Genomic DNA, 26934 nt, shown 5'->3' with positions numbered 1-26934 from the left:
TTATAATCTAGTATGAAATGGATAGTTATAGATATATTAAAGTTTAAAATAGTTAAACGATGAACTAAGAAACAAAATGATGAAGAAAAAAAAAATTATAACTCACGTATTCGAAGACCTATGCCAGCAAATCAGAGAGTTAATTTCTTTTTCTTTTCTTTTTTTGTTTTGAACGGAGAGGTTAATTATTAATACATTCAATTCGATAAAAACGAATTGTACGTACGTGTGAGAATAATCGTTAGAATAACTTAAACTTATTTACATTACTTTTACAAGTGTTAAAAGAGTAATTTGATCATAAAAAGCTTATAATTTTATACGTTACTTTCACAAGTTTTTAAACTCAATATATTCTAACAAAAAAAAAAATTCTAACAAAGAAATTACTAGTAAATTTTAACCGGTAAATAATTTAAAACTATATTAATATGTTAAAATAATTGAAAAATCTTAATCTTCATCGTAATCTTAATCTTAATATATACTATAAGACAGTACTTATTAACCAATCAAATTGCACAATTTCATCAAATTGACTTTTGTTTATATCATCATTTAGATTAACTATAAATTAAAAATCCTAATAATCATTATCCAAATATATTATTATATTAGTATTTATATTATTTTGTAGAAAAAGTCTCATTAATTTACACTTTTTTGTTTTTCATCAATAATTTACACTTTTTAGCCCTAAATACTTAATTTATATTTATTTTTAACCATCAACTTGAGATATTTTTTTAAAATTTACAATCATTTAATTAGTTAAAAAAAATTCAATATATTAAATATTGTCTACAGAAAATTCTTTCAAAACCTAATGACTTATTAACAAATATTAAATTAGATTTTTATAAATTATAAATATTAATATTTAGTTTAATATTTAATATAAACACAATTTGAACTCTAGATATATATTTTCAAAACATAATAACAGATGACGATATACAACATCCTTATTCTAAACACAATCGGAATCACAAAATATGAGACGGTCACAGAACAAAACATGATTTACAACACAGGGTTACTTAAATACTAAATCGAAGTCAATATGAACTATATTCAAGATTCATTATATCTCTCAAATAAAAAAGGTACATAATTTTATTTTTTTTTGTATATTAGGTTTGCGTATTAATGTTTAAAGTTAAAATTGTCACTTAAATCAAGAAACCTAATTGTTATCAAAGAATATGAAAACAATCTTAATTGTTATCTAATTATCATAGGACATGTGATTGAAAATAAACTTATGCGTGTTATGGGTCCACATCATGATCACATTACATATACTTGAATGTCAAATACATGATCAAAAATATGTTTATATTTTAATTCTTAATTATCTTTTACGATGATATTACATTATGAGTACAACTGGTTTCAAAAAGTTATATGATAGATAAATTATTATAATATGTGCCTTGTGGAATGAATACGACAAACAATTTCATCAATGTGTCTCAACTAATAATGACAGTGACGAACATGTGATTATTGTACTACAACTTGTAAAGTGTAACACTTAAAACCCTATATCTTCAAAATTATAAGTTTTTATGACTTAAATGTATGAAAGTCTAAGATTGATAATATCGTAAACCCCGTGTCCAGTGTTGGACACGGGTCTAAAATCTAGTAGAAACTAAAGCGATTCGTGGTGGTTTTTTTGAATTGTTTATAATAATATATTTATAAAACATAAAAGTTGTACAATTAATTTTAAATTAAGTGGTTACAAAATGAGTCAAACGTGTATATTAAAAGTCAGCAGAAGTTACTCCACTTACAAAATTAGTGAAAGAGCAAATTAATTTTAGTAAGACCGACATAAAAGAAAATTTCGGGATGTCAGTTGACTCCGTAATTGGTGGGGACGCTCCCTTTACATATAAAACCGAATATACTATATATATCACATAATAGTATAATCTTAACAATCAACATAATTTCACACCAGCGCGCATGTTGATATATACGAGTACTAATTATGTCACATTTACAGAAGCAGGTTGATGAAGACGAGACTGGTCTTTATCCTGCACGAAAAAGACCAACGAAAATCAAGGTTCTGCTTATTATCCAGCTCGGTTTATTCGTTTGCACGTTAATTCTATCATCCGTTACTTATAATAACAAACTAGATGGATTTTAGTAGTGTCCCCTAGGTCACTTTATTATTTGGAATTTAGATTTTTCTATCCAAGTGGTTGCTATATATTTTAGATAATTTCATGACTGAAAAGATTATTCTTTCTGTGCCTCAGCATTTTTTTTACGGCCCTCTGAAGAGCTCTCGGCGTTATATCTGGTTATGTTTGAATGTAGTAACATGGTTATTCTTGATGATCAGTAGATCAAAAGACACGACTAATAACGTTCTAAATTATGTCGTCACAACCTACATCTTTTGTTGCTACTGCATGGATGCTGATAGATATAGCTATATATGAGGCGCTTATATGCTTCATTGTTTGATAAAATATTCTCTAAAAGGAGGATTCAAGGAAATCTTTTCCATCAATACATACTTGAAACCCTTTCAGGGAGGGAGCTTTCATCAGTAGTAGCAGTTCATAGTTGTAGCGGATCAAACCTTGTTGATCCCCTTACGAAGATGATTGGAACCTCATCGCAGCCTGGCTTTTATACACTTCCTGATAGACTCAGTAAAAGTAAAGATTTGATGATTCCCCATGATGAGCAGAACGACAACAGATATATCACCACTGTACAAGAAGCTATGGCTGCCGGTTATCCTGTATTTACAAATGTGGCTAAACCTGGGCACTTGTAAGATTGCTCTAAATCCTAGTTGTTGAAATTTCATTCCAATTATTCTTGATGCAACTTTTTTTTTAAAAATACTAATATCCTTTTTTATACGAACACAAGGTACATTGAAATGGAAGATCTTTTGCGCTTTATGACCAAAGAGGAGTTGGATCTCGTGCTTCCATTGATAGGAGGGATAGACGAAAGTGGAAGGATTGAGGAGAAGTCCTTTCTTAATTGGGTGGTACTTACTCTGTCAAACTTTCACCGCGTACTCATTTCAAAATATACTGTAACATTTTGCTGTCAAAATTTCATCTTGGTTTTCAGGTGAGCATGTATATGAAGAGTAAATTTCTGGGGCATTCTCTAAATGACATAGAGGAAGCGATAATGACATTACGCAAGTATGTTAATGTGCAGTTGGCAATAGTACTCTTTAACCTTTGGTTATTACTCATGCGTATTGCTACAATAAAAGTGTTGATGGTAGCTCAATTGTTAGTTGCTGTTTTCATGAGATTTGGGTGCTCTTTTAAGTCACCATTAGATGGCATGATATTCGTGTTTCTGAAACACCCTTTTGACGTTGGTGATCGTTGTCTCATTGATGGTGTCCAGGTAGGTAGCTCACTGGGCCTAATCTACCTGCAGCAATTTAGTCTTAACTACAATGCAGATATATTCTATTTTAATTATTCACGTTAATATAAAGTTATAAACCTATAGGTTATCGTAGAAAAAGTGAGCATTTTCACTACCGTCTTCCTGAGATATGACAATGAGAAGATTTCTTATCGGAATTCAATATTAGCTACAAAATCCATCACCAATTTTAACCAAAGTCCAGAAATGACGGATACTGTGAAGGTTGATTTGGAGGCTTCAGTTGAGAACATTTCAGCTCTAGAAGCTAAGATTAAAATGAATGCCAACTTATTCTATTTCTCTATCTGTCATTAGTATTGCTTTCATATAAATTAATTCTGCTATTACTCTGGACTAAATATCTATGTATGTATGTAATTTTGAGGGGTGACAATGAGGGCAGGATCAAACTTAACTTCGCTTGTTATCGACAATTAGTGTTCCTTCTGAGTGAACTCAATATTAGGCTAGATATAGGTAAAACATTATATTATTTTCAATATATTAACAGTGTGGTTTTATTTACCATCAGGTACACAGAGAGTAAGCCTCACTTATGGCAACTAAATCACAGAGTTCTGGTTAGGGAGATCGAAGATGTGAATAATATGAAAATCAGGCTGTGCGTAACTCATTTGATAAACTTTCAGTATTATGAAGAGAAAAGCGATATAAGATCAAACCTGGTGCTGGAGCTGATTAACATCTTCCAACAACTTGGAATAAAAAAGTATCACATTTCCCCCCAACAAGTTCTGATTAGCTACATCCCTTGTGTCTGCATCACCATTGGCCACGGACCGGTGCATTTAAGTATTCAATAGGTGATTAGTGATTATATATGTTACAACTTTTTTCATTTGTCTGCCAGGCCTAAAATCTTTAAATTAGGATTTCAAGTAGAATTTTCAATAAAATTTGGTTTTCTTATATTTCTGTACTTCAGTGAATTTAGTTTTAACTACAATGCCAAGTTATTCTACTTTATTTATTCAAGTGAATATAAACCTATAGTTTGTTGCAGAAGAAGTGAAAAATAGGCAAACAGGCATCTTGACCGTCGAACACTTTTTGCTGATTTATTTTTCTAGTATACAGATATCTAACACGTTATATATGAGATTACAAAATCGATAGTATTTAAATAGTAACCTGATTTTATAATAAAGCAAATTCAGATGACTAGTAAGCGAATGAGTATGTTTTGGGCGACTTTCACCAGTCTGACCCGCTTGACTTATTTCAATTTATGTTTACTATTTTACCCGTGTGATCTTGGAGATAAGATTCAACCTATCTTGACGTCTTGACGATAAACACGAACTATAGCTGTCAACCCTTTGGCAAAATTTACCTTTAAATCACTTCTTTTTTGGTCAGATAGGGAAAAAGCTCTTTATACTTAAACGGTGTTATAAAATGAGTCTGTGACTTTGTTTGCTGCAATAATCATTTGGTATGATTATATGTTGTCAATGCAGGAACTCTTCAGAAGACCCTGTGATTTCAATTCGATCTATACCTATATGGTTCCTTAGCGGAAAATAGAGCAAAAGGAAACAATGCAATAACTTCGGGCTACAACTGTACCAACACGACTCCTGGACAGTTTTGGAAGATGTAAGTTCTCATTTCAATGCACACAGGTTTTCAATCAACCAAGATATTGGGATCCATACCATATGTAACACATTTATGCCATTCGGAAACCCAGAAGGCTTTCGGTGGTCTGTTAGCAATTTTACCAACATGTTGAGAGCAAGGTTCATTCCGTCTGAATTAATGGATAATCAGTGTAAATCATAAATAAGTAGATGTATGTATTAAAGATAATATATTCCTTACACAGGCAGGGCAGTTCTAGATTTAGCAGTGAAACAAATTCAAAGTTGTAAAATTACTCTGAATAAACTGCATATCAGTACTTAAGATAACACGATGACCTTTAAACCGAATTCACTAATTTCATATGATTTAACTAAAGTACCGAAGTATAAAAAGGTAAAAAGTTATTGAAAATCCAAGTTTATAGATTTTAGGCCTAGCTGACAAATGGAAAACGTTGTAACATATATAATCACAGGATTGTGGCCAATGGTGATGCAGACGCAACATATATATGTAACTGATCAGAACTTGTTGGGGGATAAATATGATACTTGATTCCAAGTTGAAGGAAGATTTTTTTTAGCTCACCATGTTTGATCTTCTATCACTTATCTCTTCATAATCCTGAAAGTTTATCGTATGCGTTACGTACAGTCTCGTTTTCATCTTCACATCATCACTCTCCCTAACCCAAACACTGCTTTGATTGCCATAACTGATGGTTACTATCTATATATGTACCTGGTAGGAATAAAACCACAGTGTTATTATATTGAGAATAAAAACAATATTATACCTAAATCAAGCCTAATATTGAGATCATTCAGAAAAAATACTACTTGTCAACAAGCAAAGTTAAGTTTGAATCCTTCTGTCATTATCATCCCTTAAAACATCTACCTTAACTCTATGTAAGATAACTCTTTAGTCTTGATTAAATGCCCAGTTTCACGAGGGCCGATCACGTACCACCATAGAGTTACAGTTATATATAAAATGACAAAATCCTTACAGCTAATCACCACGCTGTGAAAAAACTTAATTGGAACGTTGGTTTTGTCATTGATCTTTCCATATAAGGAAAGCTTTTCCAATAGGATATTCATCAACCAATCCAAAATACAAGACCTAAGAAAATTGGCAATTCCAAACAACACAACTTCCATATTTTTACAATCCAAAATTTATATTCTAATGAATTCATAGTTGCACATAAAATTAAAATCACAATAAACCAACAACAACCAATGATCCCGATAGCAGAAAAGCGTGATTTCTCAGGTTTTTTTGGTGTAGGAGAATAACTTTTCTCACCATCATCGGTTTCCCAGGTGATGTGGAAGCAACGTATGTAGCTAATCAGAACTTGTTGCGGGAAGAATTTGATAGTTTGTGACTCCAAGTTGTTGGAAGATGTTCCCTAACTCCAGCACCAGGTTTGATCGTCTATCACATTTCTCTTCATAATCTGGAAATTTTAAATTATGAGTTACATACAGTCTCATTTTCATCTTGTTCACGCCTGAAATCTCCCTAACTTGAACACTGTGCTTTGTTTGCCATAAGTGAGGCTTGCTATCTATGTGCCTGATAAAAAATAAAACCACAGTGTTATTATATTGAGAATAATAATATAATACTATACCTAAATCAACCGCAAAACATTATTTAGATGTGTTGAAGTAAGAGACTAGCCAAATATGAATGAAAAGCAAGAGTAACGGGAGATAGAGAAATGAAACAAGTTGACATACCTTTTGATGTTAGCTTTAATAGCTGAAATGGTCTCAAATGAAGTGGAAACATTCAAATCAAACTCCACGTTATCCTTCATTTCTGGACTTCGGTTTAAATTGTTGATGGATTTTGTAGCTAACATTGAATTTGGATAATAAACTTTCTCATTGTCATAATTTAGGAAGATGGTAGTCAAAATGCTCACTTCTTCTACGACAACCTGTACGTTTACATTATACTTCAATATATTAAGCAGATTAACTTGGGATTGTAGTTAAAACTAAATTGTCTCATGTAGATTAGGTCAAGTTAGTTACCTACCTGGACACCATCAATGACACAACGATCACCGACGTCAAATGGGTGTTTTAGAAACACGAATATCATGGCATCAAATGTTGACTTGGCAGAGCTCCCAAATGTGAAAACAGCAAGTAAGAACTGAGATAAGATGAAAAGCAAAACTTCTGTTGTAGCAATACCCATGAGTATTACCCATAGGATTATGAGTACTAGTGTCAAAACCACATTGACAAACATGAATAACGTGTTCAGAGCTTTGTTTAAGTCATCCAGAGAATGATCCAGAAATTTACTCTTCATATACATGTTCACCTGTATACCAAGATGAAATCTCAAGGGTGAAAGTTTGATATTTTCAAATGAATGGTGAAAGTTTGATATTTTCAAATGAATGGTGAAAGTTTGACAGAGTAAGTACTACCCATTTAATAAAGGACTTCTCATTAATCCTTTAACTTTCCTCTACACCTACTATTAATGGAAGCACCATATCCACCTCTTCTTTGATCATAAAACACAAAAGATCTTTTTCAATGTACCTAGTTCATATGAAAATGATATGAAAAACATAAAAATAAGAATAAAAATATGATGCATCAACACTGACATAACAAAAAACAGAATTTAGACTAATCTTACACGCGTCCACGTTTAGCTACATTTCCATGTATAAGATCACCGACACCTTTGGCTTCCCGTTCATTGGTGATATATCTGTTGGAGTACTGCTCATCCGGATTCATCATCAAATCTTTACTTTCATTAAGTTTATTAGGAAGTGTATAAAAACCAATCCGCAATGCGGTTTCAATCATCCTAAGTTTGATATTTGTGGGCTTTTGCGCATCGATAACATTTGATCCGCTGCAGCTTACTGATAAGGTAGAAGAACTATGAACTTCTGAAAGCCCTGAAAGGGTTTGAAGTATGTATTGATGGAAATAATTTTCTTGAATCCTTTTAGAGAATCTATTATCATAAAATAAAGCAAATAACAACTTTATAACTGAAGCTCTGATTATCCATACACCAGCAACAATACATACACAGAAAAACCACCATGCGATTTTCTTTAAAGCCTTGGCTGTGTCAATTGATATACTAGCATCTTTATTCATCACAAACCACCATATTATATTAACTAAACATATCCAGATAAAAAACGTAAGGCTCTTTAGTTGGACAAAATAGAAACTGTCTCTAAAGATCAAGAAAACTATGCACTTGGAAACTAAATGGCCACCTAAAATTGGCAATCCCAAAACACACCATTTCCATAACTCTAAATTCCGAATCTTTACCTCTAGTTTATTCATAGATGCGGCTATAATTAAAGCCAACATAATGAAAACCAAGTAAAAGAGCTCAGCTATAAAACACGTATAAATATTCATGGTCCTCGCAGGTCTTTTTGGTGTAGGAGAATGACCATTCTCATCATCATCATTCGCTTCGCCAATTGGTGAAGCCAATAACGGTGTTCTAACTGTTACAGGATGAGAGGCAGCTGTTTCGATTTCTATGATTTCTGAAGGAGAATTAGCAGTTGCACTTACTTTATCAGTAGGAAATGCTGGTTCAATTAAATTAGTTTTTGCTGCTACTTTTTTCTTGGTCTGAGACCTGAATCATCTGAGTCATGATGTAAATCAACATCCTCTGTATTATTAATATTTGGGTGGTGGCCAGAAACAGAGTTTTTGCAGTCAACACTAGATAAATCTAGCCTGACTTCATGATCACTATCCAACTTCATTTTTATGAGCAAACCTCTTCCTCTTCTTGGATTCTTGTCAGAACTTTTGATGAAAGCATCCGAATACTAATAAGCAAAGAAAATAAACATAAAAATGCTAGTCGCAAGAAGCTGTTAATGTGGTTAGATAATGTTGTTTATTAGATGAATTACGATTCAAAACTCACCAAACTATAAATATTTCAAAATGAAGAGCTTGTATTTTAATCCAAATTGAGTTCAAAGTTTTGTTTTATTAGTTTTTGTTAAACGTCACTTTCCACTTTCATATTATTGGAAATGTATTGGTAATGATTAATGAATGATAAATAAACTTAAAAAATTGTGCATGCTTAGTTCATACAAATTTTTTTTCGAAAATGATTAAATCCTTTTAAGAATCCTTTTAAAACCTTTACATTGTGACATGTTTAACTCTCTTTTTTAATCTCAATTCTTGATTTTGCCACATGACATAATTTTATAGTTATGATGATTTTTAAAAAGTTTAATTAGAAGAATTAATCATTTCTCTTATTTTTTTAATCTTTACCATTAATTTTGTCAAAGTTTTACTCATTCCAACTCATTCCTTATTATGTATATCCTTTTAAGTCTTTTAAACACATTATACATTTTTCATCTGTAATATTGTTGATGTATAGTGGAAAAGTCAACACAATAAAGTTTTAGCAATATTATGTGTAATTTGGATGAGAATGCTTGTATGCTTGTATTTATGCTCAAAATGGAATCCATTAATTATGTAGTTAATTAGATTGCTCGGTGGGATTACTGAATCTCTATATATAATAAAACAAGATTGTTTCCTATAAGTATTTTTAGAAAGTTTTTTATGCGTCAGATCCATATTTCACCTTACGAAATCTTTTATTTAATTATGATGTCATGTATAAATAAAATTATAATAGCCCTTTACATGTTTAATAAAAGTATTAATCATTTATTTAAAGAAAAAAAAATTCTTTCTTATATAATATTACAAATAAAATGTCTTTTTTTGTTTACTTAATACGGTAGTCATTTATTTTAAAAATTATTATTGTGTTTTTGATTTATTAACTATATAATTATTGTGTTAATTGAATTATTAGATTTATATCAAGTTATCTCTTTTATTTATAAAGAAGTCTTGCTTCTAGAAGATATTTTTAAAAAATATCCGATGTGGCCAACATAGGCCCCTTTCCTGAGTCTGTTTTCTAAAAGCAAAATGTTATGTTTCCTTTTCCCTAACTAAATTCCCCAAATAGTTTTTAAACCATGCTTCAAAATTTCCCATCTTCTGTTTTATTTTGAATCTTCTTCTCATGAATCTTCTGCCAACCGATTTATCATCTTTTCTCTTTTATTAATGAAGGAGCCATATATCTATAATCTATAATCTATATCTATATCTATAATACCTATTAAAGCAGAAATACTTACTTTTTTTTTCTAAAGTAAAGATGAATTGAAGTATCAAATATACCCCTGTCTTTTTAGTTCTAATCTTTCATTCGCTCCAGAACTACCAAAACTACCCTCAAATATTTTACTAGATCCTCCACCTTTTTTCTCTCATCTGATCAGACACTCTCCATCTTCCCCATCAATCCCATTGCTCCAATGACCACCGATCAACTGAATAATGGTAGGCCTTAAGCCAATGCAGAGGATTATCCATGCACATGTTTTTCAAGTAGGCCTCTAAACATCTGTTTAAGAATTCTGTTTGACCATCTGTTTGAGGATGGTAAGCAGAAGACATTGTCAGTTCCACCCCTTGTAATTGTAACATTCACGAATTTTGACCTATTTAACTATGTTTGACTTTTGTTGACTATGTGATTAATTGTAACATTCGTGGCGTTGGACCCATTGACTTTCGTTAATTATGTATGTAACATTTGCCTTTTCTTTTTGGATTCACCATTCATGTGTGTAACTCGTGCTACTAATTCTCTGAGTAATAGTTTAAAAGTGGCGAAAATGAGAAATAGACAAAATAAGACTAATTCGTGGGGTATTAGTCTAAAAGAAGCAAAAATGGGAAATAGACAGAATAAGACTAATTCGTGGGGTATTAGTCTAAAATAGGCGAAAATGGGAAATAGACAGAATAAGACTAATTCGTGGGGTATTAGTCTAAAAGAGGCGAAAATGGGAAATAGACAGAATAAGACTAATTCGTGGGGTAATAGTCTAAAAGTGCTGGATAAAAAAAAAAAGAAAAAAGGAAGAGATTTATTTACATCTGACCCAACCCTATCCTCCCCAAACTCTTACACTTTCCCGTATCCACCCATTCATTTCTCTTTCACTCTTTCTCTCTAAACACACTTAAGAACACACACACATACTCATCTCTCTAAATCTCTAGATTTCTTCTTCAATTAGTGTTGTTTCAACAAGATTTATACAAGAATCATCATCATTATCATCATTTAATCATCATACCAAGGATTTGAAGGTCAAAGTCCAAGAAATCCTTCCATCTAGCTCAAATTCAGGGTTGACTCTTTGAAGGTAATTTTGGTAAGTAAAACTCATCTCAAATCCACTATTTTATGTTTATAATCATGTTTCAAGTCTAACCTAAACAACCCTTAGTCAATTTTTGGCTTAAAAGCTGAACGAGTCGATTTTAGGGTTTACAACTTGGATAATTTAGGTCAAAATCGGATTTGAGGATTAATTGAAGTTATGGAATGATTTTTAAAGTATGGGTTAGTTTCATACACATTACTTATGTTAATTTATGCTCAAAACATGTCTTGACACTCTTCAAATCGAATTAGGGTTTTGTGAGGTCAAAATGGGTCAAGAACGAATATTGAGTTAAAGTGATGTTATGGAACGAAATTATGAAAGGGGTTATGTTTGTTATGCTTAATCATATTGATTATATGTCGAATTGAGTCTTGAATCTCACAAAAGTCGGATTTCAAGTGTCGAATTAGGGTTTGGATGTTCTTGGCCAACTTTGAATTTTTTTAGTCAAACCATTCTTACCCATGTTGTTGCCCGCTTTCTTCCTTTATGTCTTTAACTCGTTTTAATCCATGTCAAGTCAATTCCTAACATCCCCCTAATCTCATAGCCACTCAACAAAACATAATTTTAGATTCTTATGAGCAAACGAATCTCGAATCATGAACGTATGAACGTATATTAATATGTATGTATGTATTACTATAGGTTGTGAACGTGTGACGAATATCCTACGCTTGTAGCCCAATCTTAACTTGTCATAGCCGCTCAAGGTGAGTTCCGTAGCTCCCTACTCAATTGAGATTCAGGCTGAAAAGTGTACATACGTGCTTGTTTGATTTTGGTTGATTTGATTGATGACTTATTGCTTGTTGTTGATTATTTGAGTGATTGTTGGATGGTGTACGCATATGATTGTGACATTGTGATTATTAGGATAGTCGTACATACATGGAAGTCGGTTATGCCTTCAAAGGGTTGTTAAATGTGATGGGAAGGCTACGGGTGACCCTATATATAAGCATCTGGGACTTGATGAAAGCAAAATCTTCCGAATTGTATGTACGTGTTGTTCAGTGGGAATGAATGGACTTGTGATTGGTTGATGTACTTCCAAGTGTTTTACACTTGAGAACATGCTTCCGTACTTAATGATTGGTTGATGTGCTTCCAAGTGTTATAAACTTGAGAACATGCTTTCGTACTTAATGATTGATTGATGTACTTCCAAGTGTTTTACACTTGAGAACATGCTTTGCACTTATTTATTGATTGGCTTGAGTTATGATTTGTCTTATTGCTTGATTGCTAGTTAGATTGATTTGTTGACGGTATAACCTATTGTTGTTGGATTATGTGTTTGGTTTGGATTGTGTGATATGATTAGAATAGTATTACATACATGGAAGACGATGATACCTCTAATGAGTTGTTAGATGTGGTCGGAAGGCTGCGGGTGACCCTGTATACAAGCATCTTCGATTCCTTAAATGTAAAGTCGTATGAAATGTATGTGCATTGTGATTTGGATGATTGGTTGTCGTACTCCCAAGTGCCTTGCACTTGATAACATGTTGTTGTACTTATAGTTTGGTTGGTGTACTACCAAGTGTCATACACTTGAGAACGTGCTTTTGTACGACGTACTACCGAGTAATTCATACTTGAGAACATTGTGGTTGTGGTGGCTTTTGTTGTAGTTATGATGCATTTATGATACATTATTTGATGTCTTATTGTTTGGACGCGCATGTTATGTTTTCTCTAATTAATGTGATTAAACTCTTGTGCGAGTACTAACATGTGGCAAGGGTACGCCATGAGTAACCCTCTCTACATTCTTGTGTGATGCGATGGTTTAGCGTAAGTTATGATTTACTTGCACCTTGTACACGTCATGATTTACACATGTTGTGACTTGGATGGTTCCTTGTGAACCATTACTACGAACTCACCAACCTAGTGTGGACCTTGTTTAGTACACTTTTCAGGAAATCAGGTGATTCAAGTGCGAGAAGCATGATTGAGGTTGCATTAGAACCCGGGCTTGGACTTACGTGGATCACAAATTCATTTGTCCTACTTTGACTTTATGCTTAGGATCGTTTGCCATCTTTTGATATCATTTTGTAAACGCTTGATGGCTACATGCTCCTTGTGCATTTGGTACTTGTTATGTGTGAAGTCCCTCACTCGATGGTTTAACTTACAAGTGTAGAATAACAAGTCAAGTAATCACTAGATAGGACTAGTATGAAACGTCAAGTAAGCACTAGATTGGACTAGTATTACGATAAATATAAATGCAAGAATATATATAACGTAATACGTACTTAAGCAATATAAAGATAAGCAAGTAAGTAAATGGTGAGACACAATGTAATTTTCAAATGTATTTTATTTATTGATGTTAAATAAAATACAAGGTTGTTGCAGAACAAGATATTACAAAGTAAGTATCTAAACAACCTATGAATTACAAGTGATCTAATCTTTGCTAAATAGACTCTTTGATCGAAATACTTAAAGTTGTGAAGCATGACTGTTTAGATCGAGAGTATTTGAGCAAAGGCACCAAATTGCAAAAGTATGTAATTTGGACGAGGAAGTGACTTGGTATTTATAGGCAAAAAGAATAAATATAATATTCTTTTTGCCGTACAAATATGGTTACATGCATTTAAGAAAATTACTTTAATTCCTTAAAAGCATTGATTAAAGTACAAGAATAAAGTCACATGATAGTGACTTGTCTTCTAATTAACCAACCACCTTTACATGCGTGTAAGGCTTTTAACAAAAGACATATGGATTGTCCGGTTAAAAGCATGTAAAGGCATAAAGTCAATTCCTCATAATCAGTGTTCAGACTTGTAAGGTCTAGAACACTGACAAGGACTCCAGTCAGGAGATCTGGTAAGTCTTCCAGTGAGCTCCGCTATTTGTCAGACTTCTTTCTTCAGACTTCAGTCTTCGACTTCAGTGAGAATGTTCTTCAGTGGAAAGATCTTGACTGGAGTGAAGTCTAGTGAACGAATCTGGTGGAATCCAGATTTCTGTATAAGTAAGTTGTTCACTGGTCTTCACATAATTTCTGGACAAATCTTCAAAGGGCTCCAGTAATCACGTCTGGAGCGAGTCAAGTAAATCTGGACCTAACATTATGTCATGTTTGGATCCACCAGATTCCTTGTTAATCATTTAGACTTATTCTACGATAATCCCATGCATATGTTATATCTTTTCGGTAATATTTTGAGCCTAGTTTGGGGTGTTACAGTAATCTCATAAATTCTCTCCAAAAATGGCTCAAAAATATGGGATCTCTGTCACTAACAATAGTGGATGGACATCCATGTAACATAAAGATATTATCCATTAATGCTTCAGCAATTGTAGCAGCAGTGTAGGGATGACTCAATGGAATAAAATGACCATACTTGGTGAGCCTGTCCACTATGACCAACACAGTATCTTTGCCTTTTATCTTGGGAAATCCTGATACAAAATCCATTGTTATGTCACTGAAAATTGACTGAGGTACAGGCAGAGGTTGTAACAGGCCTGGGGAAGGGACATTTTCACTTTTGGACCTCTGACAAGTAAAACATTCCTTAATAAACTTCTGTACATCCTTGTGACATCCCTTCCAATAGAACAATTCCTTAAGTTTGGCTAAAGTAGGAGTTACTCCTGAATGACCACCAACAGGTGAAGAGTGGCAATAAGCAATTATATCATTTCTCAATTGTAAATTCCTGGCAACCACAATCTTATTTTTCCTTTTCAATACATTTCCATCCCAAGTTCTGTTAAGCACTGACTCTCCCTATTCCAACATGGAAATCAATGCCTTAGTATCTTCATCCTCGTACCAGGAACTCTTAATTTTGTCCCAAAGTAAATGATTAATAGCACTGACCCCCATTTCCATAATTTCTGTGCTGTGAACTCTAGAAAGAGCATCAGCAACTATGTTGTGAACACCCTGCTTATAGCTAATCTCATAGTCATAGCCCATAAGCTTGGAGAGCCATTTTTGTTGCAGAGGTGTCACAATTTTCTGTTCTAGGAGATACTTAAGGCTTCTATGGTCAGTTTTGATCATAAAATGAGAATTGGCCAGATAATGATGCCAATGTTTTACTGCAAAAATGATAGCAAGTAACTCTTTCTCATAAACTGACCATTTTTGTTGCCTTCCCGATAAAGCCTTGCTGATATAAGCCAAAGGGTGACCCTCCTGAATGAGAACTACCCCCATTCCTGTTGGTGAAGCATCAGTCTCTATGACAAATGTGTTGTTGAAATCAGGCAGACTAAGTACTGGAGGTGAACTCAAAGCTTGTTTAAGCTTTTCAAAAGCCACTTGAGCTTCAGCATTCCATTTAAACCCATCCTTAATAAATCTGTTAGTGGCTTAGCTATCACTCCAAAAGACTTCACAAACCTTCTATAATACCCTGCCAATCCCAAGAATCCTCTCAATTGCTTGACAGTTGTGGGTGTTGGCCACTCTTGAATAACTTTGACCTTTAGTGGATCAGTAGAAACACCTTCTTTATTTATAATATGGCCTAAATATTCCACCTTATTTCCCCCAAAAGAGCATTTTGGCTGTTTTAGCTTTCAAGGAATTGGCTCTCATAATTTCCAAAACAATTTCTAAATCCTGCAAATGTTGCTTCCAATTTCTACTGTACACCAATATGTCATCAAAGAAAACAATGGTACATTTCCTCAATACATCCTTGAAGGTATGATTCATTAGAGACTAGAATGTAGCTGGGGCATTTGTCAGTCCAAATAGGAGAACCAGAAATTCATAATGACCCTGATGAGTTTTGAAAGCAGTCTTGTATATGTCATCTTCACACATTCTGATCTGGTGGTACCCTGACCTAAGATCAAGCTTAGAAAAAACTTCAGTACCTTGTAATTAATCCAAAAGGTCCCCAATAAGAGGTATTGGGAATACATACTTGATAGTTGCCTCATTTAACCTTCTATAGTCAACACACATTCTCCTGCTTCCATCCTTTTTCTTAACCAATACTACTAGAGCTGCAAATGAACTTGTACTATTTCTAATTACTCCAACTCCAATAATTCATCTTTCATTTTCTCAATAACATCTTTTTGCAACTTTGGGTACCTATATGGTTTTAGATTCAGCTCTTTGGTGCCTTCCTTAAGATGTATCTTATGATCTACAGGCCTCATTGGTGGTAATCCTATAGGTACTTCAAATATGTTAGCAAATCTAGTTAATAATTTTGCCAATTCACTCTTGGCTGAACCATCAGATTGTTGTCCATCTACTACTGGTTGGTAAAGGGACTGCTCCTAGCTAGAATCATCCATAGCAAACAACTGAGCTTGAGCTACAGAACTCTGGGTTGCTATTAATGATGTCATCTTCTCTATAGAGAAAATACTCATTCCTTGTTGCTTATTCCCTTTCAAAACAGACTCCTTATTTCTTCAATTAAATTTCATAATAGGATCATTGAAATTCCACACAATATTACCCAATGAGGCTAACCACTGAACACCTAACACCATATCATAGTTTGTGAGATCAATCACTAGCATATCATCCTGAAAAGAGTTTCCCTGCATACTCCAGCCAAATTGTCTACAAATTGTAGCACAATTCATGTTGTTGCCATCAGCCACATTGACTAACACATTTGGTACATGAGTGACAACACTTTTGAGCTTTTCTACCACTTTGCTACTCAAAAAATTATGAGTAGAGCCACTATGAATGAGTATATGCAGTCTCCTTGTCCCAATGGTGCCTATGATTTGCATAGTGTGATATGAAGGAATTCCTAAGATAGCATTAAGGGATATTTGAGGAGCTCCTTTAACTGTCAATAATTCTGGTTCCATAGCTACCATTTCCTCACATTTTTCACAATCATCCTCCACTTCTACCAAGAACAACTGCCTTTTCCCCTTACACCCCTTGTTATGACCAGCCACAAACTTCTCATTACAGTAGAAACATTCTCCCTTAGCCCAGTAAAGTCCCTCACTTGATGGTTTAACCCACAAGTGTAGAATACGATAAGTCAAGTATGCACTAGATTAGACTAGTATTACAATAAATATAAATGCAAAAATATATATAAAGTAATATGTAACTTAAGCAATATGAAGATAAGCAAGTAAAGTAAATGGTGAGACACAATGTAACTTTCAAGAGTATTTTATTTATTGATGTTAAATAAAATACAAGGTTGTTGCGGAACTAAGATATTACAAAGTAAGTATCTAAACAACCTTATGAATTACAAGTGATCTAATATTTGCTAAATAAACTCCTTTGATCGAAATACTTAAAGTTGTGAAGTATAACCATTTAGATCGAGAGTATTTAAGCAAAGGCACCAAATTGCAAAAGTCTTATTTGGACGAGGGAAATGACTTGGTATTTATAGGCAAAAAGAATAAATATAATATTCTTTTTGCCGTACAAATATGGTTACATGCATTTAAGGAAACTACTTTAATTCCTTAAATGCATTGGTTAAAGTATAAGAATAAAGTCACTTGATAGTGACTTGTCTTCTAATTAACCAACCACCTTTACACGCTTGTAAGGCTTTTAACAAAGGACAAAAGGGTTGTCCGGGTAAAAGCGTGTAAAGGCATAAAGTCAATTCCTCGTAATCAGTGTTCAGATTTGTAAGGTCTAGAACATTGAAGTGGTCTCCAGTCAAGAGATCTGGTAAGTCTTCCAGTGAGCTCCGCTATTTGTCAGACTTTTTTCTTCAGACTTCAGTCTTTGACTTCAGTGAGAATGTTCTTCAGTAGGATTATCTTTGACTGGAGTGAAGTTCAGTGAACCAATCTGGTGGAATCCAGATTCCTGTACAAGTAATGGTTCACTGATCTTCACATAATTTATGGACAAATCTTCAGAGGGCTCCAATAGTCTCGTCTGGAGCGAGTCCAGTAAATCTGGACCTAACAAGCCCTCTTTTCCTCCATAAAACTATTTGTAACTCTCTTAGGTGCTGGTACAATTGGATTTGAGTTCACATGGGTAGGTAATAGAGGTTGTTTATCATTGCTAGTGAGAGTGTCTGTTCTATTATTAGCAGGCCTATATCCAGTGTGACTAGTGCTCCTACCTATAGCTTGATTTGCTTGATTCTTCAGTTTAGCTAAGGTATATGTATCTTTCAAAGTCTTAGGCCTAAACATACGAATTACACACTTAAATTCTGGTTTCAAGCCATCTATGAACAAACTAATAGAATATTCTTCAGAAATAGTAACCTTATTTAGCAGAGCATCAAAACTATCATAGTAATCATCGAGTTCACTTGTTTGAGTGAGTGCCTTTAATGCTCCCATAGCATCTTCTACCAGAGTTTGTACAAATCTGGCATGATGGCGCGTGAATACTCCGGCCAACCTATATCATCAATTGTGGAGCCACTAGATTGAATATACGCCAAATGCCACTGCAGAGCTCTTACTTCCATGTGAATCGCTGCATATCGGACCTTCTTATGCTCTGGAGTATCATCAATGGTGGAAAAGTGATCACATCGATAATTCCAGCCCTCTACGTCATCGCCGTCGAATTTTGGGAAGTCAAGCTTAGCTAATCGATGTGTATTGCTATGTTCATCTTCTCCACGAGTGATTAATAACTGCTTCTATTTATCAATCGTCGCCATGTTCTTCGTCAAGGTATCAACAGATGCTTTCAAAGTAATGATCGTCTCTTGAGCGAAGGCTAACTCTTTCTGTATACGTTCCAGATCGGATGCTTGATTACGAGTAGTCGTCATCGAATCTGATATGAATTTGATGATTTTAATGATTTTTGATTTGTTAGGGTTTTTTTTATAACTGTCGCCGGAGAAGAAGACTTCACCGGAGGTGATAAACGGAATCACAGGATCGCCGATTAAAGAGGAGAGAGCAGCGATGTCTCTGATACCATTGTTATCGAGGCTTCTAGGAAAACAGAATTTAGAGAGAAAAGGAGAAGAAATTGGATCAAATCAATATACGTATTAAAATGAATCAGTTTGGGGATTATATACCCGTTTACAATGTTGAATATTCAAACAAACTAATAACCGCCTCTAATATTTCTAAAACTAGTCCCTCTACTTTCAATTATTCTAATTACACTCTTTTATTTATTTAATACGTAACAGAAAACAACCAACCCCACCGCCATGGCAACCTATAATCACCATCATCATCATCATTATCATCATCATCGCCGCCGACATCATCATCATCGTCGATTCAGATTACATCTACTATTGATGGAGCCCTTTCGACTGTAAATCTTTGTTTTCTTTTAATTTTCAATTTATTCTTCAATTTATTTGATCTTCCTATATCAATTTATTATCGATGATAAATTATTCCCAGATTTGGGGAAATAACCACAGTCGCTGCCATCAATAGTCGTTCATTTATTTCCTTCATGTTGTATATACATATATTTGGGTTACAAAATACAATTTCAACACAATGCATCTCATCGAGCTTTGACGATGTGTCGACATCTATTTTAATGGATCTTTTTTTACGTTTTCATGTTTTAAGCCACAATGATAGTGTGTATGTGTGTGTTTTGATAGGGAGAGGATTCCCTCAAGTTATTTCCCCAAGTTGACTCAAGTTGGGAAAATCTCAACCCTTGATTTATTATCAATGGCCAAGATTCAAAAATGATATTTAAATCTTGGCCCTTGATTTTCATCCAAAGGCCAAAATTATCCTAACATGACTAGTCATGTTAGGATAATTTGGGGGAATCCCCTCCCGTTTTGATATGCTTGGTTTTTGATGGTGTTTGCGTTAACTATTATTTGAGTTTGGTTATCAGCATAAATTTCATTGATCTTTGATTAATAAGGTTGTAAGAAGGTGAACTATAATAATCGAAAATATTTGTTGAAAGTAAATTATGAGGTGATATGGAACACGATGATGCTATAATGTGTCTGGTTCTTCGGGAAAGTGTTGGAAATGTGATTTATCGTTATGAGGTGATCATTTGTTTGTTATTTTCATGTAGAGGCAACAGCAGTAACAACTGATATAAATGCGAGACATGCAACTTAATCCAACAATGACGCCCAATCTTGTTCTACAACGCCTTCTAGAGCAGCCAGGCCAACTGTTATGGAGAACCCCTGTGGCTGTCCTTATGCTAAAAAGAGGAGTCAATTATAGCAATATTGTGAATTGAATTCTCTGTTTCTGTACATTCTTAGTGATGACGTACCATCCTGTAAGCTCCGGACTCTCCGGCAGAGTAGAACCAATGACAGATCGGAGACTGTAACAAGACTAGCAGCAGGCTCCGAACCCTACGACAGCCTAGCCGACAAACAGTACGATGAATCACGTGCATTGGTACGTACGACTCGTGCTCGTGTCTCCAAGCCAACGATTTCCATACAGCTGTCTAATGATAACGAACTCCTGTCGGAGGCTGCCGTTAAGTCGACCGTTAGGCCCAACTTCTAGACATTTTGGCCCATCTCATGAAACCCTTCGTGGGAGGCTTATAAATACCCCCTCACAACAACCTTGAGAGGTCAATGCATTCATACATACACTTAGCATATTTACTCCAACACTTGGTGGCGTGATGCTAATCCTTCACACCATTAGGGAACCGCCAGCAAGTATAAAACCCTTTATTCTCACTCTCCAACCACTTATTATCATTCTCTCGCACAAGATTAAACCCTTACTAATTTAAGAGTAACTTTACCCTTAAACAAGTGGCGCCATCCGTCAAAAAAACCTTAATCTTGTACGAAAATGGCGGAGGATGGTGACCCACGGTCACCTCTGGGTTTCGAAACATCAAGGACAACACCAAACATTCCTCCGACAGCTAGACAGCTGGAGGAATTTACACCACTCCTGAGAGAATATCTCAAGCAAGTAGAAAGACAAAGTGTACGAACAAGGCTAACATACTCCGATGAGACGGAAGCAACAGAAGAAGATTTTGAAGCTGAGACACCAGTCCGCGGACCATCCGGAAGCAGATCAAGGGCAAGAGTCCATTTTGACCCAACTCCCCGAAGAGGTTCCGGCTATCGATATGAAGATCACCATAGGGCTCTGAATCTTCCACCGTTGGCAGATGAATACGTTCGCACCACAGGCCAGGCATACCATTATAATTATCATGCTTATGACAATTCGCCTCCGCGAGATGATTATCACCAAAACACAACCTCTCACTAGTATTTTACTCCGCAACCCACCAGAGGGTCCGGAAACACCCATATGCATTACTCTACCCCGCAGCCTGGTAGGGGACAAACACATCATTATCACCAAACACATGCTCCGGGCAGCACAAAATATGCTCCGCATCCCCCGGGGTGGTTTCCGAGTGAAGAAGACATCATAGTACACATAGAGCCGGGTCCTTTTGTACAATGGATTGAAGATTACCCATTACCCGAGGGAGGTTTACCAAAAGGAATAGAAATGTATGATGGGAAAGAGGATCCGGATAATCATTTGAAGCTTTTCAATGGACTAATCCGGATGCAAAGATGGAACGTTCCAATAGCATGTCATATGTTTGCACTCACTTTCAAAGACTTGGCGAGAGTTTGGCTAGATTCTCAGCCGGAAGGAAGCATCGTCAACTTTGAAGACTTAAAAACCAAATTTCGCTCACATTTCAGCCAACAAAGAAAATATAAGAAAATGCATTTGGAAGCTCACAATATTAAAAGAAGAGATAATGAGTCCATCCGACAGTTTATAACCCGCTATACAGATGAAACGGAATTAATGAAGGGTCTTAGTGAAAACCAAAAGATATCAGGGTTTGTCCATGGGTTACGCTTCCAACCTCTGGTGGAGTTTCTCTCCACAGATTTACCACAAGAGTATACAGTGTTGATGGACAAAACTTATACCTTCTTGGTAGGAAAGGAAACTGCAGGCAGAGTTACAAGCCCAGGCTACGGAAAAGACCTCGATAGAAACAGAAGGAATCAGAATTTCCGTCATGAAAGGTTCTGAACGGGGCCGTTCAACAGATCACAGGGAAGAGCGTCCGAAAATAACCAAAATGCTCACCCTCTAAGCAATACTCGTGATATATTGGCGGCCGAGAAAGCACCAACTAGAGGTAATCTCCGGGGAAAGGACATGTCCAAATTTTGTGAGTTCCACAACCGATATGGTCATGAAACGAACGAATGCAAAGTTTTTAAACACAAAGTTGAAGAAGCCAAGAAGACTGGAAAATACTCGACACTGTTAAAAGGCATCAAAGAGCCAGCGCCAAGGCAAAACAATGGGAAAAATCTTATGATAGAGGCTCCGGAGGCTAAGGCGGAACCGTTGGAGGAAGTAATCGCAACAGTCCTCTCGGAATGTCCAACATCAAAAGGAGCAACAATTAGAAATGAGGCCTGGAAGAAGGTGGTCATAAGCTTTCCTCCAATAGAAGATAAAGAGGCATCGGAGGCCCCAATCATAATAGGAGCCGTTGTTGGAAATCATCCAGTCAAAAGGATACATCTGGACACCGGAAGTAGGTGCGAAATAATGTATGAGCACTGTTTCCTTAAGTTAAAAGCTGCATTAAGAAAGAAAAAAAAAATAATATAAGTCCCTTAGTAGGATTCTCAAATGAAAGGACATGGTCACTGGGAGAGGTCACACTTAATGTTACCATTGGTGAGGCTCCGCGTACAAGGTCTGAAGAATTGACTTTCATAATAGTACGGGCGGAGTCACCATACAATATTATACTTGGCCGACCAGCAATGAGAAAGTTAGGAATGGTTCCATCTCCGGTCCATGCAATAGTAAAATTTCCAACCCCAAAGGGGATAGGATCCGTCAAAACTGAGCCCCGACCGGAGGTCCAGTGCTCCCAAATTCGAGCTCTGGATTCCGGAAAGTGCTCTAAACAGAACGAAAATTTGAAGATAGAAACAGAAAAGATATTCATCAATGACAAGTTCCCAGACCAACGCATTATGATTGGTAAACAATTGCCAACTGAGTACAAGAGGAAGTTGAAAGAGGTTTTAAATAAAAACAAAGATGTCTTTGCCTGGACTCCGGCAGACATGACGGGTGTCCCAAGAGAGCTGAAAATAAATGGTGAAGTTTTTGATACCCAGCACCGGCGAAACACAAGACCACATCTGGAGCCCATCAAGCAAAAGCGCCGCAGCCTAGCTCCGGACAGAAGCAAGGCTGCAAAAGAGCAGGTGGAGGATTTGGTGAAAGCAAGTATCCTCAGAGAAGTTAAGTATCAAAGCTGGGTAGCAAACCCAGTAATCATAAAAAAACATGACTGGGGATGGAGAATGTGTGTTGACTTCACTGATATCAACAAAGCATGCCCCAAAGATTGCTATCCTCTTCCAGAAATAGATTGGAAGGTTGAGTCACTCGTAGGCTTCAGCCTAAAGTGTTTTTTAGATGCATACAAAGGCTACCATCAGATACAAATGCATCTGGATGATGAAGACAAAATAGCCTTCTACACGTCCGAGGGAATCTTCTGTTACAAGAAAATGCCTTTTGGCTTGAAAAACGCAGGAGCAACATATCAAAGATTAGTGGATAAGGCATTTGGCGGACAAATCGGGAGAAATCTAGAGGCTTACGTGGATGATATGGTTATAAAGAGCAAATGTGAAGAAGACATGCTTTTAGACATTGAAGAAACTCTCCGGATGCTCCGCCACATAAACATGAAGTTAAATCCCAAAAAGTGTTCTTTTGGAGTAGAAGAGGGACAATTTTTGGGACATGTCATTACAAGAGAAGGATTCAAAGCAGACCCAGAGAAGATCAAAGATATTCAAAGCATGAAGGCTCTGCAAACTCTGAAGGAGGTTCAGAGCCTCAATGGCAAATTAGCAGCCCTCCATCGTTTTTTATCCAAATCCGCAGATAGGACTCTCTCCTTTTTTCAAACATTAATGGGATGTTTAGAAAAACAACATTTCAAGTGGACAGAACAAGCCCAAAAGGCCTTCACGGAGCTAAAAAATTATATCTGTCAATTGCCAACGATGACCGCTCCGGAGCCCAGAGAAACTCTCCAGATGTATCTGGCAGCCTCCGAGGAAACTATAAGTGCGGTTTTGATAACAAAAAGAAAGGGAACCCAACAACCAGTATATTACGTTAGCAGAGTTTTACAACCTCCGGAGACAAGATACCCAAAAATTGAAAAGCTAACTCTTGCTTTAGTCCATGCAGCCCGGAGGCTCCGGTGATACTTTCAGGCGCATCCCATTCAGGTCTTAACAGACAAGCCAATTAAGCAAGTCTTGACCAAGCCAGAGGCCTCCGGAAGATTGGCGAAATGGGCAATTGAATTAGGAGAACACGAAATAGACTTCAAACCAAGAAACTCAATCAAAGGACAGATTTTAGCTGATTTTCTCGCAGAGGTTCCGACAGTCGGAGCAAAAAATAAAAGAAAAGCTGATAGCATAGCAAAAAAGGAAGAACCGGAGGAACACGAAAGCAAGAATACATGGAAACTTTTTACGGATGGAGCCTCCTGTGCTGATGGTTCAGGAGCAGGGTTGATTTTGACAAACCCAGATGGCCAAGAATTTTCTTACGCCTTACGATTTGAATTCAAAGCCTCCAACAATGCTGCAGAGTATGAAGCTTTACTAGCAGGTCTACGAATAGCAAAGCAAATGAAGGTGAAGCACATTCATGCTTGTGTAGAGTCCCAAATAGTGGCTTTTCAGGTAGACGGAACGTATGAAGCCAAAGAACCAACAATGAAGAAATACTTAGAGAAAGTAAGGCAGATAAGGCAAAGTTTTGAAAGTTTCCGAATACAAAATGTCAGTCAGAGCCGGAACAAAATAGCTTATGCTCTAAGCAAACTGGCCTCCACTTCCTTCGCACACCTAACTAAAGAGGTTCTTGTTGAAACATTACAAAAAAGCTCCATCGAAGAAGAAGTTGTTGTGGCACCCGTACAAGAAGAAGAACAAACTTGGATGACTCCGATCATTGAATACCTGACAAGCGGTTTGTTACCCGCAGGCAAAGAAGAAGCGAGAAAAATCCGGATCAAGGCTCCGCAATATTCCCTCCGAGATGAGGGCCTCTACAGAAAATCTTACTTGGGCCCATTATTGAAATGTGTTGGCCCTAACCAAGCAAGAGCAATCATCCAAGAAATACACCAAGGATGTTGCGGAGCCCATGCCGGACCAAGAATGGTGGTCGCCAAAATTACTAAAATGGGGTACTAATGGCCGTCCATGCATAATGATACCTTGAAAGAAATCCAAACTTGCGAATCATGCCAAATTCATGCCAACGTTCCGAAGGCTCCGAAAAACGAGCTCATTCCGGTGACTGCAGCATGGCCTTTCTCCAAGTGGGGCATTGATATTGTTGGACCCTTTCCGCAAGCTCCGAGCAAGCTCAAATTTCTAGTTGTGGCTGTTGATTATTTCACAAAGTGGATTGAAGCCAAACCACTGGCAACCATTTCAGGAAAACAGATGGAAAATTTTGTATGGGAACAGGTGGTGACAAGGTTTGGAATCCCACAAGTGATTGTCAGTGATAATGGGAAGCAATTCAGTCAAGGCATTTTTCCCCAATTCTGCAGCAATCTAACAATTGAACAGAGGTTTACGTCCGTAGCCCACCCACAGGCCAACGGACAAGTTGAAGCAATGAATAAATAAATTGTACATGGAATCAAGACCAGACTGGGAAGATCTCAGAACGGATGGGTAGACGAATTACACCAAGTGCTATGGGCCCTATGTACAACTCCAAAAACAAGTAATGGAGAAACCCCTTTCAGCCTTGTCTACGGCTCCGAAGCCATGATCTCGGCGGAGGCATGCGTACCAACCATTCGGGGATCAAATAGTGAAGAAGAGAATGAAGCACAACTTCAACAAAATCTGAACCTCTTAGAAGAAAGAAGAGAAATAGCCTCCATTAGAGAAGCAGCTTACAAAGCACAAATCAAGAAGTATTACGACCAAAGGGTCAAAAAAGAAACTTTCGCACCTGGAGAGTATGTTTTCAGAAACAATGATGCGAGCAAGGCTGAGAAAGTTGGGAAGATGGGACCCCAATGGGAAGGCCCATATCAAGTAACGGAGGCTTGTGGTAATGGATCTTATAAGCTGGCTACGCTTCAAGGAGAAGGCCTGCCGCGAACATGGAATGGCTCTCAGTTGAAAAAATGCTATTTGTGAATACCTTTATTTCGCCATGATTCATGTTAGCGAGGCTGCGACCTCCAATTTTGTAAATAGGCTACGGCCAAATCAAATTAATTGAAAAGCTACGGCTATCCAGGGCCTATGCACCTTATTATCACTAGTAAACAAAAAAAAAAAAACAAAACAAAAACAGCACACAACGCTACGGCCATCGGAGCCTACGCAGTGTAAAAAAAAATTAAGGTACATAAATAAACCTTAGAGATTTTTCCAAGTATTAGTGTGCAAAAACACAACGCTACGGCCATCGAAACCTACGCAGTGTAAAGAATATTAAGGTACATAAATAAACCTTGGAGATTTTTCCAAGTATTATTGCGCAAAAACACAACGCTACGGCCATCGGAG

General features: G+C 36.1%; 2 protein-coding genes and 1 pseudogene across 2 annotated transcripts; 2 read left to right on the top strand and 1 right to left on the bottom strand.

Annotated features, from left to right (window-relative positions):
- The first annotated feature begins 2461 nt into the window (after positions 1–2461).
- On the top strand, positions 2462–3750 carry LOC122597143 (mechanosensitive ion channel protein 10-like). The gene is made up of 4 exons (XM_043769775.1): positions 2462–2805; positions 2908–3031; positions 3118–3408; positions 3517–3750. Exons 1-4 carry the CDS (start codon positions 2462–2464, stop codon positions 3748–3750), a joined length of 993 nt encoding a protein of 330 aa, XP_043625710.1.
- A 2648-nt stretch (positions 3751–6398) lies between these two features.
- LOC122597142 lies at positions 6399–8839 on the bottom strand (annotated as a pseudogene).
- Positions 8840–22489: 13650 nt separating this feature from the next.
- Positions 22490–25590, top strand: LOC122597141. Its single transcript, XM_043769773.1, has 3 exons — positions 22490–22881; positions 22983–24483; positions 24595–25590. The coding sequence occupies exons 1-3, from the start codon at positions 22490–22492 to the stop codon at positions 25588–25590; spliced, it is 2889 nt and encodes a 962-aa protein (XP_043625708.1).
- Positions 25591–26934: the final 1344 nt, after the last annotated feature.

The sequence above is a fragment of the Erigeron canadensis genome, chromosome 4 (assembly GCF_010389155.1).
Source record: "Erigeron canadensis isolate Cc75 chromosome 4, C_canadensis_v1, whole genome shotgun sequence".
Classification (NCBI taxonomy): Eukaryota; Viridiplantae; Streptophyta; class Magnoliopsida; order Asterales; family Asteraceae; genus Erigeron; species Erigeron canadensis.
The sequence above is the reverse complement of the archived record's forward strand: the minus strand, read 5'-3'. Positions and strand labels throughout refer to the sequence as shown.